The sequence below is a fragment of the Geospiza fortis genome, unplaced genomic scaffold (genome assembly GCF_000277835.1).
Source record: "Geospiza fortis unplaced genomic scaffold, GeoFor_1.0 scaffold231, whole genome shotgun sequence".
NCBI classification, from domain to species: domain Eukaryota; kingdom Metazoa; phylum Chordata; class Aves; order Passeriformes; family Thraupidae; genus Geospiza; species Geospiza fortis.
This window is the reverse complement of record NW_005054351.1, coordinates 4,392,638-4,417,954: the sequence shown is the minus strand read 5'-3', so window position 1 is coordinate 4,417,954 and position 25,317 is coordinate 4,392,638. Positions and strand designations below refer to the sequence as shown.

General features: G+C 38.9%; 2 protein-coding genes across 2 annotated transcripts in view; both read right to left on the bottom strand.

The window, feature by feature from the left end:
- Positions 1 to 3,816, bottom strand: part of CMTM8 (CKLF like MARVEL transmembrane domain containing 8) — a 53,407-nt gene extending 49,591 nt beyond the window's left edge. Inside the window, exon 1 of the mRNA XM_031058895.1 lies at positions 3,679 to 3,816. Within this exon, the coding sequence (XP_030914755.1) occupies positions 3,679 to 3,816 (138 nt within the window). The remainder of the gene's footprint in view (positions 1 to 3,678) is intronic.
- On the bottom strand, positions 972 to 21,657 carry GPD1L (glycerol-3-phosphate dehydrogenase 1 like). The gene is made up of 7 exons (XM_005423392.2): positions 21,485 to 21,657; positions 20,605 to 20,745; positions 16,810 to 16,948; positions 15,527 to 15,639; positions 7,307 to 7,540; positions 6,821 to 6,927; positions 972 to 3,935 (listed from the first exon to the last, which is right to left on the bottom strand). Exons 1-7 carry the CDS (start codon positions 21,590 to 21,592, stop codon positions 3,839 to 3,841), a joined length of 939 nt encoding a protein of 312 aa, XP_005423449.1. The 5' UTR covers positions 21,593 to 21,657; the 3' UTR covers positions 972 to 3,838.
- Positions 21,658 to 25,317: the final 3,660 nt, after the last annotated feature.

Below are 25,317 nucleotides of genomic sequence, written 5' to 3'. Positions count from 1 at the left end.
ACCTAATGGCTAAAATTCTGTCTTAAAATTAGGAATAAAATGCAACCAGGTACAGATTTGCTGGGCAACCATCTTTACTCCTCTCAGTATCCCTATGTGTAAATGACAAATTAGGACATTGCTCTCATTTCATTAACTGCTCTGAGGCTTTCAGTAGACAATGCATTATTCTGGTCACCAAGAAAACCATACTTGTTTTACAGTATGATGTCCCACACTAGGCAGCAGACCTTTCCTTCTCTGGATAAACGTTTGTGACACCTCCCAGTCCTTTGGCTGACATACAAACTGACAAACCTGAGCACAATGCACTCTTGTTACTTCCCAAAGTCTTTCAACTTCAACACTCAAGAGAAACAAACGTTGGGTACACAGTACAGGAACCCCAGTGATACTGAAGGATCTCACGGACCATGTTGTCCAGCAGCTGAGGTAGTGGCTGTTGCCCTGTACTTGGGAGGGTCTCCGATGACAGGCAAGGCAGTGTCTAGGGTGGAGGTTATAACACACTGGGCATTTTATACCAAGTTCCTTCCCTCAATTCCAGTGGTCTACAACACATGCATCTGGTGCTGAACTATAGCCATCTCCTAAATACAAGGAACACACTGTAAGACAGGTGCAGTCATACAGGAACCTCGGGAAATTCAGAAATGGTCAGAAGAGTAACTCCAGAACGGGTGGAATCAGCCACTTACCAACCAGTGCCCTCCAGTGGCTCCCGGAGCAACTGAAGGAACTGAAGACAAGAACCTGTTTTCAGAGGTCAAAGACAGCACAGGTGTATCACTAATGGAAAGAAAGAAAATGCTGACATCTGGACGCCAAATAGCTCTTTTTAAAATTTATGTTCTTGCATGGCAACCTCCCATCTGCTATCATTACATATCACAACCAGAAAAACCTACACTCTATCAAGTGAATAAAATATTAATTGCAAGTCTTGTAAAATGGGACAACAGAAACCAAAGTGATTCCCAAGACAAAAATGTTTATTTGTACTAACTCTTCAAACAGGTATACATTCAACATCTCTAAACAAAATCAGTACATATGATGAGGGCAAGTTGAGTAAGTATCATTAGAATGTAATGCCTTCCTTAGCAAGTAAAGTTCATAACCCAAGAATTAGTTACAAATTTATGACCCCCTTACACAGGGGCTAATGATTTCAGTAAGACTATCCCAGTACCAGGCAAAACAGAGTGTTTGCAGAGCAGGCTCATTCAGTTCCAGTACCATGTCACAGTCTTTTAATAAGCAGTAAATATTAGTGGGGGAAAAATATATAGTGCCAAGCTGAGTGTTCTCCAGCACTGAAAAGCAAATGTAAATAGTGAACTATCAACAGAATTTAAATAAACTATTTTAGTTATTTCAGTTATTGAAACCTCAATTTTTGTCTGAAAAAAAGAATATCGTAACAGACTGGAGAAACTAATTCCATAAAAACTTTTTCTCTGGATTTGCCTTAGAATATAAGCTTCTCTAAAAACAAGAACAATTAAGATTTGAGACTTTCAGTGGGAGAAGTAGTATTGGAATAATAAAGAAATAATTTAAAAATATATATTAATTTACCACATTTAGCTCATATAGCCCTTTATGTATCTTACAAAATGCTACTGTCCTACATACTGCATGTAAAAAAAAAAGTTGATATATATAATGTATATGTACACATACAAAGCGAAAGCCACCAATTTGGTATTAAAAAACCAGAACAAAACAAAGCATAAGCAAACACACTGAAAGTTATGCAGTAATGAGGAGTGTATGCTCCATGTGTGCGTTAGCATAACAGTGCTTCCAACCTTAAAACATCCTCTTAAATGTCTAAGCAGAGTGCTTGCTCCAAGTCAGCTCTACCAGTGATGTTCCCAAGTGCCACAAATGTCTGATGTCACTTAACTTCTCGCCATCTCTTATCTTTAGCACTAAATCAGAAGTAAGGCAAAATAACTTTTCACATCCCTGAATATCTGAGGACATTCATGAGATCTTCCAAATTTTAATTCAAAATAATAGAGGAGCACAAAAAAATGGTACCCCTAAGTGGAAGGGTCTTCCTGTGTACACAAAGTTGCCCCAAAGCTTCCCTATTTCAGAGTAATCCAGGTTATGTAAGTATGATAATTATTCCCAGGCATCCTCTTTGTTTTAGCAAATTTGAATGACAACCTGAAGTTTCAGGATGGGTGTGTGCTCATGATTCCTGGTCTAAAACCACCACTGAGAACAGTGAACAACAGTTCTGATACTGCTCAGATGTTAGGTGTAGATATTCAGAGCAGATGGGCAGTCTTGTTCTATAAATTCTAATGCCAACCCTTGTCTCCCAGTTGGAAGAAGGAGTCCACCCTTAATGTGCCTAGCATATATTTCACAAAAAAAAAAAAACAACCCCCACACTTAAGTACACAAGAAAAGCAAAACAGATTTTATTTATCTATCTTCTCTTGCATCAATCTTAAAAAAAATCTAAAAAGACCAACCAAACCAACCCCCCCCAAAACTTCATAAAATCACAAATTTTCCAATAACAAATAAAATTAATCTCCCTGATAAAACAAAGGTTCCTGAAAAAAACCTGGTTGAGACCCCGGGGAATAAAAGAGATGGATGCCTTTGAGAAGCTTTCTGGGAGATGAGTTGTAAAGGATTTGATTCAGCACCCATAAAAGTTTTGTCCAGTGAAAGAGTAACTCCAGAGCTGGGAAGGCTGGATCAGGACTACAGCCCAGTGGACATGCCAGTGACTGGCAGGCACTGAAATGAATGCAGTCATTGTACTGGCACACAACCCTTCTGACGACACAAGTGTGTTGTACCCGGGAATTCCCCTGACATTCCTTGGAGTGTTGTGTGGAGCCCAACACATTGTAGCTAAGCTAAAATCACAGCAGAACAACTTGGAGCAGTGGGTACCCAAGGCTATTCTTCATCAAACAACCAACAACAGCAGTGAAGAACAACCACAGGTAAAACAGTAAAATGAACTGTAGGCTCAAGGGCTGAGAACCCCCAGGTGAACACCTCTGGCTTGCTTTGGGGAACGGGATTCTAGAAGAGCCTAACACAGAGGAATAGTGAGGGAGAAAAGGAGAAATACAAAAATGCAAGGATTAAAAAACAGAAGGGGAGGCAATGATCCCCCTCTAGAATATTCCCTTTAAAACAGTGTAATTAAAAACTTTAAATTCATTTAGAAATTGGTTTCAAAGTAGCTTGACAATTTCAACAACTTTCAAAAATCAAAATATTCCTCACTAGAGTTCACTGAAATATCCCTGTAGCCCCCTGAATAACTGCTACAACTTGTTTTGCATTAACATTGCTTAAATTAATATAGTCAAAGCATGCAAAATGTTAACATTTAATTGTGCATACAGAATAAAACAAAATTCTAACAGATTCCTAATATTTGAAGGTTACACGCTTGATTCAGCCTCTGATCAAAACCACTGGGATTCTTCCCAGAGTGCCAGAGGATTGTGGGCCAGGCTTGAATAGAAGACAACAAAGCATTGTGTTTTATGGTGCAGGAGCAAACTCAAAGTACACTTGTGTTTACATAGCAGGCAGGTAGTGCAACTTTTGTATTGCGTATCTTAGAGGAGTTGCACGTTAGCCAGTAAAAGGACAATCACCAAGCCAACACCGCGCGCTGTGTCACACCAGGCTGGGGACAAACACCAACAGCCGCTCACAGACATTCATGGTGCTCCTGGTGTCTAAGAGCAGCTCTGGACAAAGCTTAATGACAGCTACATCCACTGGAATCCGGACACGAATTCGAAAGGCAGAAAGCTGCATTAGTACAACAGCCTGATGGATTTTACTTGTGCTCTGGATGATTTTGAAGGCAGGATATTATGTCTGTAACAGGTCTCCCTTCATAGCAGATTTCATACACAGCAGTGAAGAGTGGAAACCTGAGAAAAGAGGGTGGGGAAAGTGAACACAGTGTAAATTTATTCTGTAACATTTTATTAAATGAAAGAAATATAAAGGGGTAAGGAGAGGGAGGGGGAACATGGAGAGGTGGAAAAAATGATTTAATTTTTCTATTTGCCAAGTGCAAATGGTAGGCTGAAAAGCAGGGCATAACTACAGAATCTGCATGCATCTCTGAAATACAGTGACTCTCAGAAGCCTAGCTAGCTATAATGGAGCCTGAGACATTCATTATGCATGGTACAAGCATAAAGTGATCTAAAAAATAAATTTAAAACATTTTTCCTGGCTGTTCTCACAGCAGTACCCATCTGTGGTTAAAAAGGATGACTGGCACATCTGTTATGCAGTACTTCTCAGCAATAACTTGATAATACAGAATATGACAAAAAAAGACCCAGGAGGACATTGAAGGTCAAGTTTTTTAAATAAGAATTGAAAAATAGACCTGGATTTTGAAATACAAAATTCCACATCTACTTTTTTTTCTGTTTTTTTCTTTAGATTGGCCACATCTCCAACAACCTTCAAATTATTCAGGTTTCTCTGATAATCTGAAGGTTTGTTACAGGCAAGATACTTTACAGAATTTGTATTTGCTTTCTGTCCATCCCAGACAGTAACAGCCAGACAAGTTCAATTTTCATACAAAGCCTGATAAAATTTGGGGGTTGATTTATTCGTCAAGTACATGTACCATTTCAGCATGGCTTTTTATACTGATGAATTTTAACCAATGGAAATGAAAAACAAGGGTCATTGGAGATGGTGAAATTGCTAATTTCTGAGTGATTCAGAATACATCTGTATTAGGACTTTCTCCTTAGGAAATGTGTCCCAGCAGCCATTCTATAGCTTTATCTGTAATGCCCAATTCAGAGTTGAGCAGTCCTGAGCACCATGTATGACGGCCTGTACATTCGGCTGTCACTATTACATTGCAGTAAGGCTGCTATCAGCACATCACCCTGAACTAGACTGACTTGAGTTTTGTTTCTACTTCATTGGTGGAAAAAAATTATCACACAGACACACAGCTGCTCTCAAATCCAATGCTAAACTGCTCAGATTGCAAAACCCTTACTAGGAAATCTGCAGAAAAAAATTATACAATGACTTATGCATTTTTAAACAAACCTCTCTCACCTTGTATGATGAAGGGGGGTTACATTTGCTGTTGCCATAAAAGCTTTTGGTAGTGTAGGCACTAACAAAATTTGCTGTGACTGTGTGAGAGGTGGCCACAAAACAGGCGAACCTCCCGAAGCAAAAGGAGGTTTCCCACAGGTTTAGGTACAATACTGGCAGTTACTGCTCAGTGAAGAAGCACCACTACTACAAGCCACAACCTGCTACCTAAGTCCTGCTGCTTATCCCAGAGAACACTACTGTGCACAGGTCTGCCACACTTCACGTGGAGAAACCTGTACCTGTAGGTGGAGATGGCTGACTGCAGGCTCAGGGCCGGCAAACTCCAGATGCATCTCAGGCCTGAGCACATCAAGACAGCAAGGACTACAACTGCTGAAAAAAATTGCACCATGAGTATCAACAGGCATCAGCCCTGTTACCAAGGCTCTTCTGAACTTGGACTTTTGCACACTTCTACATAGCCTTGGGAATAGTTTTGTAGGACCAGAGTATGAAATTCTACCCTTATGAGACTCTTTCCTCTTCACTTTGAAATCATGGCTGTTCCACTGTGTTTTATGTTTTAAAGCAGTAGTTTTTTCAAAACACTTTGAAAGTTGCCTTCGAAAGTCTTGTTGAATGAGACTTTTATGAAGAACTGACAGATATATGTTGGCATGCCAAAAGGAAATTAGTAACACTGTTTTCATGTCTTTTATTAAAAACACAACCCAAAATCATCTCTAATGCACTTAATTTGCTGTAAGATAGAACAGGATACAAAACAACCCTTAAACACAGCATCCTGTTTCATTTAGGGAATCATAAACAGTAAAGAATGAAGCCAACATTTTAATTAATTTTTCTGAAGTTAGCTTAATTACTGTATACTAAGGAGACAGACTTAGGTACCTTACATCCAAAGATAATATTAAAACATTAATCATTTAATGCAGCTGATGCATTAAAACTAGACTTTAAAAAATGCTTTTGGAAAAAAAAGTAACAAGGGTTGGTCTTTTGACTGGCAGTTTTTAAATTTCTGATTTTTCCTCTTTAACAAACAGGAACAAATAAATGTATCCCTTAATTTTGTAAGGAGACAACTGTGTGTGTGGCTATAGGAATCATTCATGTTCTGACTTGAATACAAGTGAACCAAGCCAGGACAATCTGCTTAATGTCATAGCACAAAAAACCACCCTGACCTACAGAGGCAGATGGGAGGTTTTAACCTACAGCAAACTGGAAGTCACATTAAGAAGGAGAACTGCAGTATCTAAGCTAGAATCCATGTGGTGGAGGCAGTCACTCTATACAGATGATCACCAAGCTCCTCTCCTTAGAGGTAAGTAATGAATTTACTACAATTAAATGAGATGTAGTAACTTTTCACAGCCTCTTTAAGAAGCTCTACTTCTACTTTCATGCATTTTTTTCTTTTCACATATTAAAACACACTTGCTGTGCTTTTCTGTAGTAGCAGAAGGCAACAATACACTCTGCAAATAGGACATTCACAAATTTAATGTCACACTAATAGCTCTATCTACACCAATATTATTTTCAGGTTCTATTCACTTCTCTTTGATTTTAACTTCTAATCTACTGTTATTACAGTGATTTTCTTTTTGGCTATTACTTTTATGAAGATATCAAAACCAAATATGCAGAAAGAATTACGGAGATAAAAAAGGGGTATGGGGAAATTGTTTTATCTGTTCTTACTCACTTGTCCAGCATTTCTTTCTTCTTCAGGATCTGATGCACTTCTTCAGAAGTCTGTGGTCCTTGGAGTTTCTGACCATACAACATTTCTTTCTCTAATTCTTCAAGAGACTAAGCAGCAGAGGAAAAAAAAAGAAAGCAAAGGAGAGGTATGATAAACTTTTCAGAAGCCTGACAACATAAGCTGGATGAAAAAAAATAAAAGTTACTGAGTTTTTTTCTTTTTCAAAAGTAATCTTGAGTGAGCATATAGAATATTCTCCTATGTTCTTGTTTGTAATTATTATCTGTCAAGCTTTTTTTTTAAATCACCACCTGCCCACCTTTTAATACCTTTACACTCATTCTAGCCAACAGACTCAGAAAACACGAGGAAAGAGAAGGGTGCCCACTCAGTGAGCTACCATGACTCAGATAACTCTACTGTTACTCCAGCAATTGAGGAGTGGCAGTACTTATAGGAACAGATTTCACCCAGAGAATTAGGTACCTTTCCAGTTTTAACGAATGCTTCTGCTACACGTCGATTCCGGCCAGCGTAACACGTCGTGATGAGATCAGCAATGCCACAGCTCTCCAGGAAAGTGGCAATAGAAACCTGTCCCGTGCAAAAAATTTTGGCAAAGGCGATCATCTCCATTAGGCCAAGGCGAATAACAGCAGCTTTGGTATTGTCGCCGTAGCCAAGGCCATCACAGAAACCAGCTCCCATTGCTACTACATTCTAATAGGAAGAGAAATGGGAAATTACTCAATTACTGCTTACAGATGACCTTAAGAACAGCAAACACTTTACTACTGAAAGACTAGGTTGCTAGTTTGCGTTATTTTGGTTTGGCAATTTTGATGTCTATGGGATAACCTAAAAAAAAAGAAAAAATATAAGGCAAAACATTTCCAAGGATAAAAGCATAGTTAAAACTTTGACACAAGTTGCCCCTGAGGCTGTGGACCATCTTTAAGGACAAACAGGTTGCATTACACCCAAACAAAGTTTTAGCTAGACTGAGCTACTCCTGCCCTGAGGTAAGGGTGAAGTTAGACTGACGTCCTACAGTCTCTTTATTCAGATTTTCTTAATGATTAAAGCACCAGTACAGCTAAAAAGCATTTAATGACGTCTATGATGACATGCTATGGGACCAAATTCAGCCAAGCCAATAGTAACCAGCCCTTTTAAGTATGCAGAGTTTCTATAACCATAATAGTTCATAAAGGATTCCCAAAAGGTTCAAGACACAGGAAGACCTCCCTTAGCAAAAAAATTGTTTGCCTTTTCCTTAGACCTGGTGATGACCTTCGACAAAGAGTGTGCTGTTAACATTCAGCTATATGGTCCCTGCTTTGGTTACAGAACATAGATATTTGATGAGACACAATTGAGTGAAGCAACTATAAAAACTATTTTCTGGCTTGCCAGTCAGAGCAGGCACTAGCCCTGGTTGCACTACCCTCACTAAAACAATCCATCTAACTCAACAAACCCCACAAAAAGATGGCATTCTGACATATAGATAAAGAAAGCAAGGAAGTAATGAATGTTAATATCTTCCTGCATGCAATAGCAGCAGCAGTGATCTCAACAGAATGCACAGGAGAACCAACATTATGACTCCTAATGTAGCACCCCATGCAGGGAAAAAAATAAAATTAAAAAATCAACTTTAACTGTTGATGAAGAAAGAACTATAATCAGACGATGCTACTGAAAACAACCACTGATTAACAGCTGGTTTGGTTTTGGACTGTAAGAACCACAAATGCCAGGCAGCTGCAGAGCTGTGTGGCCAGTCATGGCTAGATGACTCTGAATCACATGAGGCTAGAGGATCAGTCATTGCTTTTTGAGCAGCTAGCTGAGGTCTAAAGGTGATCCTAAAAATTGCAGACAGATATCCCAACATTAGACCTGAAGCAGCTCAAGGCAGTCAACTTTAAAATCTGGTTGTTTAAATCATCTTGGCTTAGATCTTAGCTGTGGTGATTCAGTCAAGGTACACTTCTATCAGGCACCTCTTGCAGAGCAACCTTTAATATTTTTTCATTTGATGCCAAAGCAAGAGGAAGTCAAACAGATATGTAAGAAGTTTTCAGATGGGATAATCCATTCAAATGGATTTTACATGTATGTGAAATCTCTAATTATTTATCATCATCTAAAAACACAAACGTGACTGAGCAACCTTTGGGCTTTTTCCATATACTTCTTGAACACTCCCATACTAAAGCTTCCCCTTCCCTCCAGTTTTGTCTGCTTGACTTTCCACTTTGAAGCAGTCTGCTTGATCATAATTTACAATACAATTTGGCCTACGGTATTTTGTTGTCTATTTGTACCTTTTGCAGTGTTTGTCTTTGGAGCAACAGAAATACTCTTTTAAGTAAGTCATACCAAGACTATTTACATCTGAGGAAATGGGCTAGGGAACAAGGCAAGTTGTGAGTCCAACTCTAAAACATGAGCTCCTTGTTTGTACAACGTTCCCATTGTATATTCTTACACAGTTTGCAAATAATGAGGAAACAAGACAACAGATTATGCTCTAGAACACACCCCCGTGCCTAGGAGACTGTTATGTCTTGGCACACATATCCCTCAAGCCACAACTCTTAATCTACAAGGTCTACCATCTAGTTTTATTTAAATCCTTGAAGAATCTCTGACAACTGTCTTGTGCCTAATATACTGCAGAGAATTAATTATACCACATTGAAAATTATACCTTACTCAAAGATGAACCACCCCTTTAAAAAAAAACACCAATGACAAAAAATCTCCCAAAACTCTCAACTCAGTTACTCTTCAGTCCCAAACATGAGGACTGTTTGTTGTCCCCAAGCAGACCGTTTGTTACTTGAAATCTCTGGCTGTGGGCACTAAGCTGAGCTTGTTTCAGGAAGATGCACAAGCAGAACACAAACTGACACACAAAAGCCTAGTGGCACTATCACTATTGTGATCTTCTGAGAAGTACATGAGGCAGGAAGGGTGACTGACCTGGCAAAAACATCTTTCTGTATTTCATATGGTTGATTTTGAATGTTGCCACTGACAAAGACTACACCTGAAGTGTCCTGGTTTCAGTTAACTTCCTTCTTAGTAGCTGGTACAGTGCTGTGGTTTGAGTTCAGTAGGAGAATAATGTTGTTAACATACTGGTGTTTTGGTGGTTTGCTAAGTACTGCTTACTTTAAGAAAGGAACTTTTTAGTGTCTCATGCTCTGCCAGTGAGGAGGTGAACAAGAGTCTGGGGAGGGGGCAACACAGCCAGGAGAGCTGATCCAAATGGGCCAAAGGGATACTCCATACCACAGAATGCCATGCCCAGTATATAAACTGGAGGCATTGGCTGGGACCCATCAATCGCTGCCTGGGGACAGGCTGGGCACTGGTCAGTGAGTGGTGAGCAGCTGTTGTGTGCATCACTTGTTCTTCCTGGGTTTTCACTCTGTCCTTTGTTACAATTACTATTACTACTGCTGATCTTGTTACTGTATTCTCCTTGATTTCAATTATTAAACTGTTTGTATTTCAACCCTTGAGTTTTACTTTTTTTCCACTTATTCTCCTACCCATCCCTGACAGGGGATAGGGGGTTAGTGAGCAAGCACAATATGCACAATATGCAGTTGCCAGCTGGGATTAAACCACAGCATGAAATTACAGGAATTCCTGCAAATGCAGTGGGTATGTATTTGTGCAAGAGGAGAGAGTCCACATTTCCATGAGATTAGAAACTGACTGTATTTGCATGCACACTTGGGAGTCTGAGAGCCCAATAAGCAAGTGCCTACTGACAAACATGTTCCACAGGTTCAAAGATACTGTCACAATAACCCCAAAAGGACTGCAACACAATGTTCCTCTTGGCCTGAGGCATTCAGAGCTCTCAATATCACTACATGCTTAAGCAAACACACTTCCCCTATCTTGGCATTAACAGCTTTTTGCATGAAAGCACACATCCTGACCATGATTTACAGTGTGGTTTTATACTGCACTTGATTTTAAGCTACTAAAATACTTTGCCCTAACAGACGAGCTGTTCTGCTATCCTGGTGTTAGTCCTGGTTATTCTAGAACATGAACAAGGAATGGATTTAGTTAATTTTTCACTGGACTAGTGAAGCTATGATCCAGAAAAGAAATGCTGATCCCAGGTAGTGCTCACAGTATGTGTCAGAACAAATGAGAGAAAGTGTCCTTTACTTGCACACAACCTGCTGCAAACACGCAAGAGGTCATAAATGCAAGGACAACAGATGACCAAGAAAACAAGGACAAGAAGTCTGCAGACTTTGCTGACAGATTGTTCTCCTACAGAGTCAGTCCTCAGAAGCATCCAATATCCAGTGTACAGCACGTTTGTGGAGTGCCCATGAAGACAGCTTCAGCAGCCATTTCTGAGGCAACCATTACTTCTCCATAATTAAATGGATCAATAAGAGAACTAAGCAGAAATATTATTTCACCTTCCTTGAGACAGTGTCACAGTTCAGCATAGCCTGCTTTCCCTCTGTTTACACATGAGCTTGGAGAAACTCACTGCTCCCCCTGATGGCTGAGGTCAAATGAAAAGACTAAAAAAATCAAAGACAGTATCAAGCAAGACTGTCAGAGAGGTTAAGTATAAACTGTTTGCTTGGTCCTGGTGAACTTGAATTTAATTTTCACTTAATCTCAGGAAAAAGGAAAAAACTCTCACGATCAACTTCTAGAATACCTACACTGACTATTCAACAGTGACCGCCCTAAACACTCTTTACAAGCAACAATGCTGAGTTACATAACCTGGTAAACAATAAATCCTCACTATACTTCTTACTTCTTTACTTAAAGCTTAGCTGAAGCTGGAAGGTTTAGATAAGCCTGAAGCAACCCGAAAGGCAACCCCAGCTGCTGCTTGCTGCTGCTTCTTCCTGCAGTAACTCACATCTGTCTTGGTCCTTGGCTGCTGCCATTTGAGGGTTTTTAACTCTCCAGATCCCTGATCATCAGGCAGCTGGAGCATGGCTGTTTTTCCATATTCAGAGGTTACATTCTCAATCCTCCTCTCAGGCACCCCTTGCACTGCTGCACTGGGTAAGTGAGGTGAACTGGGGTATGGCTTACCCCCAAGATTGCAGCTACCAGCTTTTACATGGCCTCTCAAGGACGTGGCCAGGTTCATACCCCAGCTCAGTCTGGCCTCACATCTGTGCTGCTTCTAACACCACACTAGCACAGGTGGTGCGGACTCAAAGGACACCTCTGAGGTGACAACTTTGGGTCCATGCTGCTCTGCACAATCATATCCATCAGTATCCAACAGTACCTCCATATGTGAGCATAGCTGCACATACTATTTTTAGGTGACATAAACTTAAAGCATTTTCTAGGAAGGCCCATTCATCATCTGGTAAATGGCAGGCGTACTTGTAGGTGGCCTTGAGTCATGCTGCCTGTAAAGCCAACTGAGCACCTTGAAACAACTATCCAAATTTCAACTTTGTCAGTTTCTGTCCTCAACCCTTAGAAAAGGTCAACAGACAAATGTGAAATGTTCATCAGCCCTCAAAAGAAAAAAAAAATCCTCACAGAGAACATCCCAAGCACTTTTGTTTCAACAGCCAGGTTACAGTAGAAAGCTGTTCCTCCTCAGTACCATCAGATTTTGTAAAGTCACTGCCACTGACTATTCAGCTGGTCTCCAAGCTGGCACAAAACTGCTTTTTCATGGCACTGATTTCTGCACTTCACTTTATCTCCCCCAGTCCATTGTCACAAATCTAAACACAGTAAATGAAGTGGATATTCTATACATATCTATATATAAATAGCAATCAAGCACATGTTTTCCTATGATCACCCAGCTGCACTACCTAATATTACAGTCTGAACTCAAATAGGCTTCCAAAACCAAACTTCAAACCTGTAATTATCATTGTAAGGGAAAGCTGTGCTCAGAGCATTCTTTGTTACCCTTCTGTATTTTTTCCCAAGCTTTAGGCAACCACCCACACTGAAAATCTTCCCTGCTTAGAAAGGCTTGCAGAAATAAAAACTGAGGTAGAGTACAGGCTTTTAACAGCTAGTCCATTATGCCAGTAATAACAGGAAAGTCTCCTTTTCCTAAGCTGGTATTTGCAGGAAAGTGCAGAAGCTGGAAGAATATACTGTTTTCCATGGTGTACTGTTTCTCATCCTTTAAATACCAACACAGGAATTGTTTTTACTATTTCCACATCTAAAAAGACAGTCTGGAGTGACATGTTTGCCTGTTTACCCTGTCCTCCTTGCTGTAGTTCACAACGCCACTACTGACATTTTGAATTGGCACTGCTATAGAAAGAGAGTAGTGCCTCTCTTTTCATGCCAATGTCTCCATGCAACATGACACTGTCACCTTCTGAAATTGGAACTTCCTCCTTCCAGGAAGTTAAACAAAGCTAATTTTTACTATTTTTTACTGAAGTAACTTCCCAAGTTTAACAAACTCTCAGCTGACTGAAGCTACACATTAGATTTTACTCTTAAAAAAACAGTCTCTTTTCAAATTTTTATTACAAAGACTATCAGATGAATGATAAGAAAGCAAAGCTCTGGTTGATACCCTTAGCAAACAATTCTTTTAATAGAAAATATGTACAGCTTCTAAGAAAAAACATTATTCATATCTGAGTTTTGCATTTTGCTTTGCACTATGGTAATAAAACCTTAACCACAGGTTTAATTTTAGCTTCTTTATTTTCTTTCAGAGCCAGACATGTTCCCAGTGCATTAATAAAATTTTTCAATCTTTGAGAGTAAAACACCTGAGGACATTATTTACATGCTGCCACCACAAGATTTAGGATAAACTAGAAAGGGTTTTAAATTAAAAACTACTTTAAAATACCATTTTATTAATGTTTTCTTTTAGATTAAGACAGACTTGTATGTTTAAAGACATCACCCATACTAGAATGATGGGTCTATGCCACTTTATACCAGTTTTGCCTTTTAATTATGCAAGAAATCCACAGTACTTTTAAACCAGTTAATCTATCTTTAATTCACTTTTTGTTTAGATCTTATACCATGCATTTTTTGGAAATTTCAACTCAATTAATAAAATATACTGCAATCAATATGAAATGACTAGAGCACACAGAATATAAACACCTTTTCAGAAATACAACTAGACAGTTCAGTCTGCAGGATGCATGATGAATAATGAAGCAGAAGAGAGCAATAAAGCAAGGTTACAAAAATCCCCTAAAGTCTCACCTTAGTCTCTTTCCAGGTCAAGAATAACAATCTATTTAAATTCTACTGCAGTTCCAAAGAAATATTGGTATCTTGCCTGACTTGGACCTTTACAGTGGAGTTTTGAGTGTTTGCTGACTACCTGCCCAGTTTGATGGGCATGCTCATCTCTAATGCCCTTTCACAAGACTAGTCTGAATGAAAATTTCCTGGGACAGAACTCCTCTATCAGACAAGAATTTAAGCTAGTCAGAAAACATCCTGCTGAGCAGATTTCAAAGAAAAATAAATCTGCAAAACTTTTTCAAGGGTCTATCCACAGGGATTTCTTTTCTGGTAACGTTCCCACATCACCCACATAATTTTAAAGCAATGGCTGTGGAGCTGAATTACAAACTCCATAATCTCAAGAAATTTCTCTCTGTACAGTAACTCCAAAGCATGCTGCCTCAAAACACCTAATCCCATCAGTGCACAGACCCATTACCTCCTCTTTCTCAGGCCTTCCAGTATAACAGCTGTCAAGACAAAATTAAGGAAATTAATGTGCCAAAAAAATGCTATTATATCTACCCAGCTACTTTCACTAAGCAGGAATCAGAGTTCCTTATCTTATTGCTTGGTGTGGTAGCTTTGCAAGCCAGTTAATTAGACAAAATTTCAACAGCAAAACCAAAGGAAGACAAAATAATTATTCAAAACACAAAAAATAAATGTAAGCCAAAATAATTATTAAACCACTACACCCATCAGAAATTATTCAGGATAGGTATCAGATAATGCGAGCTACGGTACTGTTTGCTAGGGTGCCAAACAACTAATGCCTCCCCTTTACAAATGGCCTGTAACTGAACCTGAAAAAATAGCCATTAAAAAATGTTTAAGTTAGCCTTTGCTTCCTGTTGGCATCAATTTTGTTATGAAAAAAATTTTGGATGAATTACTGTCCAAAATAACTTTTTTCCTATTCAGGTAATTTCTGTATGTGATTATCCACACAAACCTTATGTAGTATATGTCCATAAAATATGGACACATGAGTGCTCACATTGCTTCAGTCAATGAAGAGGGAGATATTTTTGTCAACAGATACGAAGCATTAATAACGAAGCATAATTAATTAATTAATTCTTTCTCCCTTTCTTTTGGTGAACACATTGTTGCAAAAAGAATAAGAGAACTAAAACAGATGTAGAAATATATCAGCCAGTGAGATGAAATCAATATTTGCTTCATGACGGTGTGTAAGTGGAAGATGTAGAAAGAGAACTTGGCAGATGGTGAGACACAGATCTAAAAGCCAGCTGTCAGAAAATGCTGCTCCCTCATTTCCCCTCTGGTTCTTCTGGAAATGTTCGGTTGCAGTTTTACATATTATATAAAATACAATGAACTTTATTTTTAAAATGGAAATACCCTCTTTTCTTTTCCTACAAGGATCACTATTTTATCTGTGTATCATCTGCAGCCTGTTAATCTTACCTTCAGAGCACCACACACCTCAACTGCATCTGCATCGTCTACTACAGTTATCCGGAAGTTTGGAGTCTGCAGGAGCTCTTTGAAAAGAAGGCCATTTTCCAAGATTTTGCAGCCTATTGAGAGAGAGAAAGGAAAGCTAAAAAAAAGGGAATAATTTATTTGTACGTTATTTAGCCTTTCCTGTGCAAGCCAAAATGCCTAAAAGTAGAGATAAGGTTGTTTTATATCAATCCTAAATAGAATCCCTGTTCTAAGGGACCAATCACGTTGACATGGCACTTAAAAGCTCTGCACTGAGTTATTCAGGACTTTTTCACAATTTATTATCTGCTCAGCAACAAGTTCTAAATAACAATTCCATTAATTCACTGTCCATTTTTTGATCACTGTCTTTAAAAAGAACAGCAAATAATAAAACAGAGATGAACTAAGAATTCAATTATTTCAAAGTCAGCACTCCAGAAAAATATCTACTGATAAAGGTATGTCAAAGCTGCTTTGTTAATCAAGCATGCTGCCCCTGACAATTGTTTTTAAACACTAAGATGGTGTTCAACCATTCAAAATTAAGCTCAATGCAAAAGCTGTGAATGAGATGTTACAAAGCTAGCAGTGCACAAAACTCTAAAAATTAACACTGAAAAAAAACCATAATATGAATTCCGTGCTATAAAGTGTGAGTATGTATAAGTACCTGTATGCATATACACACACACATGCCTTTCTAGAAACTGTAAAACCCAAGACTAGGCACACCCTCATGCTGCAAAGGTGTGCAGACATCAACACAGAACTAAAACAATTTTTAGTTTTTGTGGGAATGAAGTATTTTGAGAAATTAAAACATGATACCTTAAAAAAACAAACAAAAATGTCAAACCAAAACAAACATGTATGAAGGTACTATCTTTGACAATAGCACCTGAGCTGGAGTACATAATTTATAATTTTTTATCCATGTAAAGTCATTCAGACCCAAGAAAAATCTTAAACACAGTAATAAAATGAAGCAGTTTGTTATATGAAGGGTGATAAAAAACATGCTTGTATTCCACATACTAAGGTAATAAGCCTAGTTAGAATAGGTAAAATTGTGGTCTTCTCTCTCCCTCTATTACCAGTATTGTCCTAGTACTTTTGGAAGTATAAACATTCTAGGAAATTCAACCAACAGCTTCTGGTAACAGTCAGCTAATGTCGAACACAGTGAAATTTGAGCTATTTGGTGTGCGCCTGTGAGGACAGGTGCATGTTTTAAATATTCTTACAACTTGGAACAGTACCTATTGTGGTTTCACAGAATTTGTCTGCTGCCACCTCACTGGCAATGTTAGCTCCCATCAGCACACTGATGTCTATTCCCATCTTCTCTCGAATAATGTCAGAGATCAGTTTGAGTCCCTCCGGGCCATGATCTATTCCCTGCAGCCAACATTAAATGGAATTACTAAAAAGTCATTCATTAGGCACAGTAGAGATGCAAGCAGAACACAATTAGTCTTGTCCACAGGTGAGAAGTGAAACAAGGTCTATTCAGACAGAGACTGAAGATGACAGGTGTACTACCACAGGCACTTCTGCTATTTTGACCTCTCCAAGATGTCTTAGAATTGTAGGAGGCAGCACCTTAAGACTTAGGACTAAACTCTAGATGATGAAACCAGTTTTTATTCCATCCTCAAAGACCTGATTCTAAGAAGTGCTGAACATTCTGCTTTTTCAGTTCAGAAATCAAGGGCTTATTATCAGTATATCCTTAATCAGTGAAGCATAACCAATCCATCAGTTATGAACCAGACCTGAACTTGGATTTGAAATCACACTGAAACTCACAAAATGGCATCTGAATAATTCGTTTTGTGAAGAGATATCTGAACTGAAATATCACAGGCAGGTTCCCCAGTATAACCAACAACAGTTTAGTAGTAGAAATACAAAAGGAACAGCCATTCACAGATATGTAGAAAGCTGAACAACTGAGAATAATTTAACTTATAAGGATATTTTTAGTCTGTATTTATAATGCACTCCTTACAAAGTGTGAGAAAAGGGCAGAAATAGGGCCTCAGAAAAGATCACCCCACATATTAACGCTGCAAAGAAGAGAGTTTAGTACCCTGAACTGCCTGAACTAGAACTTCAAATGAGATCATCTTCTTCCCATAAAACTCTTTTCTCCCAGCCTGCTAAATGCAGAATCCTTTTCAGCTTTTATTACAAGGGTATGCAGACCAGCTATTGAAATAGCCATTCTTTCCCACAACATACCACAATACTTTATTTTAAGGCTGAGGATTTGATACTTTTGGAATTAGTAATTTTGAGTCATGATTTATAGGCAAAAAGTGTGATGGTGTATTACTTCCATATATACATATACATACACACTTGTTTGCTGCCAGTAGTGACATTTCAGGCAGGCAGTAATTTCCACAGGTTAAAGGTGCTGCTCCTTAAATAACATGGTGCAATGAAGAGACATGCAGAAATGCCTGTATAAAACCTGCCAATTAAACCAATGCTTGCATTTCTGCACTATTTTTCAAATTGTATTGCTTAATGCACAGCTCTGCCTTCTCATCTTTAATGAGCCATACAGAAACAATCTGAAAGCAAGCACACAATACATGTTGCATTTTTCCCCCAGAGTGCCAAAAATGTCCCCACAAAATAACTGTAAGGCCCCTCTTCCTAAGCAGGCAAATAATAAACAGAAAAGCATGCACACATTGGGAACAACTCCAAAAATGTAAATATCTACACAACAATTATTCATGCAAGTGAAAGGAGACCAGAAAGGCTTAGGTGCCAGATTTTGCTCCATTGTGAAACAGACACAACTCCTGACATAGTCAAGGAGCGCTGTACCCGTTTCTTGTAGAGTTAAATCCAATACTGAATGACAGAATAAAAACCAAACACCCCTTCCTCCCTGCAAAACCAAGGCTCCACCATTTTCACTGGGCAGCAATGGTCTGCCTGTCAGAGCAATCCCTGGAGCTAGTAATAGAGAAATGAAAATGAGACTGATGTTGAGGTTGCCTGAAGAGTATTTTAAATGACTTTCAGCTAGCCTGCAACTTATGCTCACTGCTGTACTGCACTCTAAGTTTTATAAGGTTCCTCTCCCCACAGCCACACAGTCACTTGTAAGGTTTTCATAGACAAAGAGCTAATGTAAAACAACACAGATGCATATGTTTCAATAGAAACTACTATTAACCAGCAGACAAATGTCTTTATTTCCCAAAGACTCAGTTTTATTGTCAGACATTAGGCTCTGCATGAAGATTAGACTGTAAGAAAGAAAAAAAAAACAAAAAAAAGACTAAAAGATGACACACTGCTAACTTGACAGCCAATTTAGAAAGCACAGAAACGAGATGTCCCACAAGTAATAGTTTTCAGAGCAGAACTGCACTTTAACTATCAAAGTTAACACAAGCCACTTTAACAGCATTAGCATTGAGCATGAGACTCAAAAATTATGACACTGATGAAAACAGCATGCCTAAAGAATAAGTAAAAGTAGAGGAAAGAATGTTGTGTTAAATCTCTACCCTTACTTCTCAAATGACACTTTTAATGATGTTATGTTATGCCTTTTCAGTTATGCCTTTTCATAAATACTGGCACGTATTTTGCATTCTCCTGCAAAATATTAAGAGGCCTCAGCATTTCTTTGGAAAGGCTGCTTATGGATGCTGCAATGTGACAGTGGGAAGCTGCCCAGTAACCAACTCCGCACTGCAGGGCAAGTGCCACAATTTCATTTCCACCACTACACTATGAGTGGACTTTTTGTTTTGCTGGGGGTTTCTGTCTGTTTGGAGTTTAGCTTTTTTTTTTAATATAAGGATTTCTTCCCCTTCCATACCCTCCCTTTTTTTCTTTTTTGTTTTTGTTTTGTCAAATATAGCCATTAATCAACACTCCATTAGAGAACTGGTAATTAGTATCCAGAACTAATTCCAAGGGAATATAGACCCAAGACCCTGACTTCACATATGCTGACTTAAACCTCGTTTAGTCCAGCAATCTCATTAGTTACTCCTATCACTAGGAGAATATAAATCACATTTAGCAAATTAAAGGAGAATAAATATCTTGAGCACTTTTAACAGTGCCTTATTTTACCGTTCTATGATATGAAGAGTTTTTCTACAATTTGGAGTAAGAACACTTTGGAAGCATTACTTTTTCACACCTCACAGCAATACACCAGTCAGCACTGACAAAACAATAGGTTTTGTGGGCTTTGTTAGCCAAACTAAAGAGACAAGCTTGAAGCATGTAGTGATTGAGGTTTTTTGTTCTTTTTTTGAGCACAGATCCATATATGTATGATTTTCCAGAGATGACAGGAAACAAGGGAATGTGTGCCAAGAAAATGGCCTACAAAGCAACAACAAATTACAATCTTCCAAACCTCTAGGGAATTGCTTATTATTTCCAGCTAAACATACAGAGGAAAAAGCCCACCCACCCAAAAACAATCCCAAAAATAAGCTAATACACATTTTTAAATTTTTCTGCCAGCAAAACTACAAACACTGCAGTGAAATGCCTCCCACACCTCTGCCCTTTCCTATTTCCTATGCTCAAACTGTCTTTGGGCGATGCTGAACAGACTCTCTTGTTGCAACATAATATTTGACATGAACAAGAGCACTATCCTCTCAATCACATGAAATTCTCTCAGCAGTTCTTGAAATGATCAACTCAGCATGTGGGATGTGCATTAACAATCAAAGCATTATGCTTGTGCTCTGCTCTTCATCTAATGATGCTTTTGGAAACAACAAATAAAAGACTGGAAAGCTTAGCAGTGCAAAACATATCGACTCCCTCTTTCTTTCTAAAAGTCTTGTGAAGAGCCTCATTTTCCCCTTCCTGCAAGTGTTGCGTAACAATCCACTAATGACCAAGACAAATTCTAATCTTACACCTAGAAAAGTTTAATGGACCAATCAAGCGAATAATGCACCGAGACTTTGCATATCAAAATATCAAGTCACCTGTCTTAGAAGATTCCATGACACATTCTCGGTTATTAATGCAGGGTGTATTTATTGTACCTTTATGAGAGTTATGCCGAGGGCTTTACTGGGTACTTGTCCTGTGATTTCATCGCAGACATTATGGATGAACTGATGAGGAACGACAAAAACCAGCAAGTCTGCATCCTGTACCGCTTCACGAAGGTTTGGGATAGCAACCTGTGTAGTTATGGGAGAGAAAGGCTGCATAACTTCTCAAAATTAACACTACATACAAGTGGTATCTAATAAAACTAATATCACAGAATCAATTCATTTGGAAAAGACCTCTGAGATTATTGAGTCCAACCTTGGAACAAACACCACCCAGTCCACTGGGCCACAGCACTGAGTGCCACATCTAGTCCTTTCTCAAACACCTCCAGGGATGGTGACTCTACCACTTTCCTGGACACCCCATTCTAATGTTTAGTCACTCCTTCTGTGAAGAAATCCCTCCGAATGCCCAAACTGAATCTCCCAGTTTGAGCTTGAACTTGAACCCGAGCAGTTTGGTCTCATGCTGAACGCTACAAACTACCGCATTTTGTCACTGAAAATAAGCAGTAGCATAGACTTCCCAGACCAACAGCTCCAATCCAAGGTTGAGGCCAATTTTTTTTTTTGATGGGTATAGTCAAAGCTGTTAATCTTGCTCTTGTTTTCACATTTGCTTTCTTGTACAGAAATTGAAATAACATAAAAACCAATAGTGATAGGAAGAAAGAGTACATTGGATTTACTTAACTGCAAAATTACATAATTTTACTTGTTTAAATTTTTGATATCATCAGTAAAATAGCACAGTCTGAAATATTATAGACCCTAGAGGTGTTAACAAAACAAATTTCTAACTCCATTTACAGCACAAGCAATATTCCCTCTGCTCCATAACTATAATTTAGCTTTTGAGCCTTACCACATTATCTGGCAGCTTGCATCCAGGGAGATACTTTATGTTTTCATGGTCCGTATTTATGATTTCTGTCAGTTTTCTCCCATTAATATCCTCCTCGAAGACCCACATGTTCACTGTGGAAGCAAACTTCTGCAATTTTTTTACATTATTACCTACTATTTTGGCAACTGCAGAACCCCTGCACAAAAGAAAACAAAAAAAGTCTTAAAAAATTATGATTTCGCTGTAGGAAAAAGAAGACTTTCTTTTTAAAACAATCACAAATTCACAGATTATTTGACCAGCTACCATAGAACATTCTGATCTAGTAAAATAAGTGGAAAAAGACACTAGTCATTCACACCTGCTGCTTTCTCTCAACTACAGCTAGAGTAGGTTGGACTGAAGCATTTACTGAAACATCCTTACTTATTTTGTTTTCTTATTGGCTATCCACTGAGAGTTTAGGTTACTGTATTTCCCCAAATCAAATTAACTGTATCTTCAAAGCGGAGGTAAAAGTGTCATACTAAATTTTATTAAATGTGTCACTTTCACCTCTAAAAGAGATGAGAAGCTTCTTTGCTGAGATGACTGACTCATAAGTTGTTGTACAACACCGACAGGCATTGAAAGCCAAGAATCATTTCTATGTTGCAGAAGTTGTGAGCTTCACGGCTGTGCAGCCAACCTCACAGAACTGAACTATTGTAACAGCATCCTCTGAAACTGCATGGAGACAAGTCCATTACTGTTACCCTCATATTCTCCCCAAGAATAGCATACAGTGAGATCTGTATTACAGTGATCAATTTTACTTCTCAAATGTCTAAGCAATAACAAAATTAATCACAATTACAAGAGGAGGAACAAACATAATCTTCCCTTTCATCATTTTATTAAACCTGTTAACCTACGTTCCTTTCCTGGGATAGGAGGTAATTTCATAATTACTGATAACCTACTAAGGAGACACGAAAAGAGATGTGATAAAAATACAGAGTAATGATCAGAGGCTTATATGTGTGTGTGTGTGTGTGCATAAACTGCACACTTTGTTAGGAGGTAAGAACAGTAACTTTTCCAACCTAGTTATACTCACATGATCCCCTAAATTTATATTGCATGTTGCTTATAATAAACCCATAGCTGGCAACTGAACAAAGTGGGTTCATTCTGCTTCAAGAGCTTACAATATGGCACAACTCATTGGGCTGTATTAAAGATGTGTGCTAGCACATGACTAAGGTCACTTTCTAAGTAGCAGCAGAAGAAAATTTAGTACCCTAAGGAGACCTTTTATAGTCAAACCATAAAACTGTGCGCCTCAAAAGACTGGAATTTACTTCTCTAATAGCACTTCACACACTAAAAATGCCCCTAGGTTCAGGAGGTGATACAGAAGACAATTGCAAGCCATCTCTCATCAAGCTCTTATCAAGCTCAACCAGCCTGGTTTCTGCTGCACTGGTACACAGCTCACCAGCTCAGCCTCCAAATGTCAGATCCATACAGATAGCAGACCTCACATTCAACACAACTCAGGTATGTGCTCCTCAGACAGTACTTTGAGTTCCCTGAACAAAAGCACATTTACTCCTACAGATTTGTATACAAAGTTGGGATCCTGGCAAACCCACTGCCTTCTGTTTTCAACTTCACTACATATTCTCTGTACTTGCTGGTGACAGAGCAAGACAGAAATAACTGATTCAGCAACTCTCTGACTGGGATTTTCAGTCTGCCAGCAGGTCTGGCAGTGTGTACTACTTATGAGAGACATTAATTCTATTACTATTTAACACTTAAGTGCCTGAGCTGTCTTTTTTTTTTCTTTCACCCTTTGAATGCAGTATTAGGAAAAGTGGAGATTTGCCTAGTCTTAGTTTCTGAATTCAAGAAGACAAGAAGATTCTCCTAACTGGCTTCTCTGGTTCATCATTACCTATGAGGTTGCAATCACTCTTTCAGGACCATTTCACAGTTGGCCTGCTGTCCCCTCATCACTTTTTAACTAAAGCACAAAGCCAAAAAGCTCCTTAACTTGCCCTGATAACAGCAGCAGTGGAGGTCACAACATGCAAATGCAAATGATATCATTATCTAGCTCTACCACTGTCCCTGTAAAATCACCTCAGTTAAGCCACAGTTTCCCAGTTTTCTACAAGTTCCCAGCTGCATAAACCCCTCTGTCCAGTAACTTCCCATCTCTTCCCAAATTTTACAGTTTCTGTTCAAGTTTGGCAATCAGGTTACTTAAAGACTGGTTCCAAGAAAATCATGAGGAATAAATTGTGGCTGTGCACACCTCATTAACTTGCCCTGGAAGTGTTATCAGAACAGGCTACAGTACATGATCAAGGCAGGTTTGCAGTGCTTTAAATGACTCTGGGCACTGTCCTGGAATCCCAGGGCTCCAAGGCATATCCAAGGTGTACTCTCTCAACACTCCAGACACCTTACTTTAGCCCCTGTCTTAAAAGATCCTAACAGAATCACTGATCCACCAGCTGAGCAACCCTAAAAGGGCAAGGCCAGCAGACAGCACAGCTCCTGCTCTCCCATGCTGAGCCATCTGTCCTGTCCCATGATCTTCCATCAGGTGTCTAGTGACCCCTGCCAAGTCAACTGCATTGTTAAGGTGACCTTCCTGTAGCAAACCAACCAAACAAGTCTGACTGGAAGCAGTCAATCAACCAAGGTGACTGGCTTAACCCTTCTAAAGCTACTGTCCTGCCAAGCTCCTTTAGGTTTTTTTTCATCCCAGATATAGGTTAAAGGGCTACGAGAAGACTTGTCTGACTGAATCACCTCACACAGAACTCCAAAACCCACTGTCTCCAAACTGCTTAAGATGCCAAACCCCACTCAGATTAACTACTTACATGCTTACAATTTAGGCACCACCAATCACACACTCTTATAACTCAGGCTTCAAAAGTATATAATCCCCAAATATCAGTGATCAGATATTTACAAATGCTTTAATTTCTTTGTAGTTACCTGCTTTAATGCATTAAATACTAATATTTTAATTAAATATTTTAGGACTGCAGGCCCCAGTTCAAAAGGCACTTACAAGGTACACAAATTTAGTCCAATTTAGTTCAATGATTACACATACACAGAGTTCATACACAGAATCACAGTGCTCTTTGCAGTCAGGGTTTGGTGTCTGTCATCCCATGGACTTTGAAGAAGAAAGCATCTACCTCTCCAAGAATTACTATTTTCAATTTTTGATTACTTTGGTTTCTGCTTTACTCACATGAAAATCCCTGCCATTACATATGAGAGAAGCCATAAGTTATTTAAATACATTTATCCCCAGAAGGAAGAGAGAATGCTACTATCAGGCAGCAGTTTTTTTCTTTCTCTCAGCACAGGAGATATGGGCATTTTGCCACCAACTCATCCTATTAGGCAGGAACTTTTCTTATTTATTAAACTGATCCAGCGAGATGAAAACAAAATACATTTGCATATGGTTATTGCTAGTAGGCAATATCTACAAATCCTTTTGCTTCTGTGTTTCACAGCAAATCAAATACAAACGGAGTCAAACTTCCCGTGAAACTTTTTCCAGACTTCAATTACAGAACAACAGCCACCACACTCCTAAAAGACAAGCTCTAACTGCATAATTTCCTTGTGATATAAAATGCAATGCACACATTTTACAAGCTGGTGCAAGGAAAGCAAGAGATGCTGCACTGAAACATCAGCCATTCCCTCAACAAGGGGATCACAAAGAAAAATAAAACTTGGCAGCTGCTGGTGTTCTTAACAGCAGCAAAAGCCAACTGCATGGAGTGGACGGGCAGGGGGTGAGCAACAAGTCCAAGGTCATCCTG

Coding starts and splice junctions, on each gene's coding strand:
- GPD1L (XM_005423392.2), bottom strand. CDS start 21,592: ATGTGGGTCTTCGAGGAGGATATTAATGGGAGAAAACTGACAGAAATC. Junction 15,640..16,809: donor ATTCTGTGAAACCACAATAG/GTACTGTTCCAA, acceptor CTCTCTCAATAG/GCTGCAAAATCTTGGAAAAT. Junction 7,541..15,526: donor AGGTGTGTGGTGCTCTGAAG/GTAAGATTAACA, acceptor TCTTCCTATTAG/AATGTAGTAGCAATGGGAGC.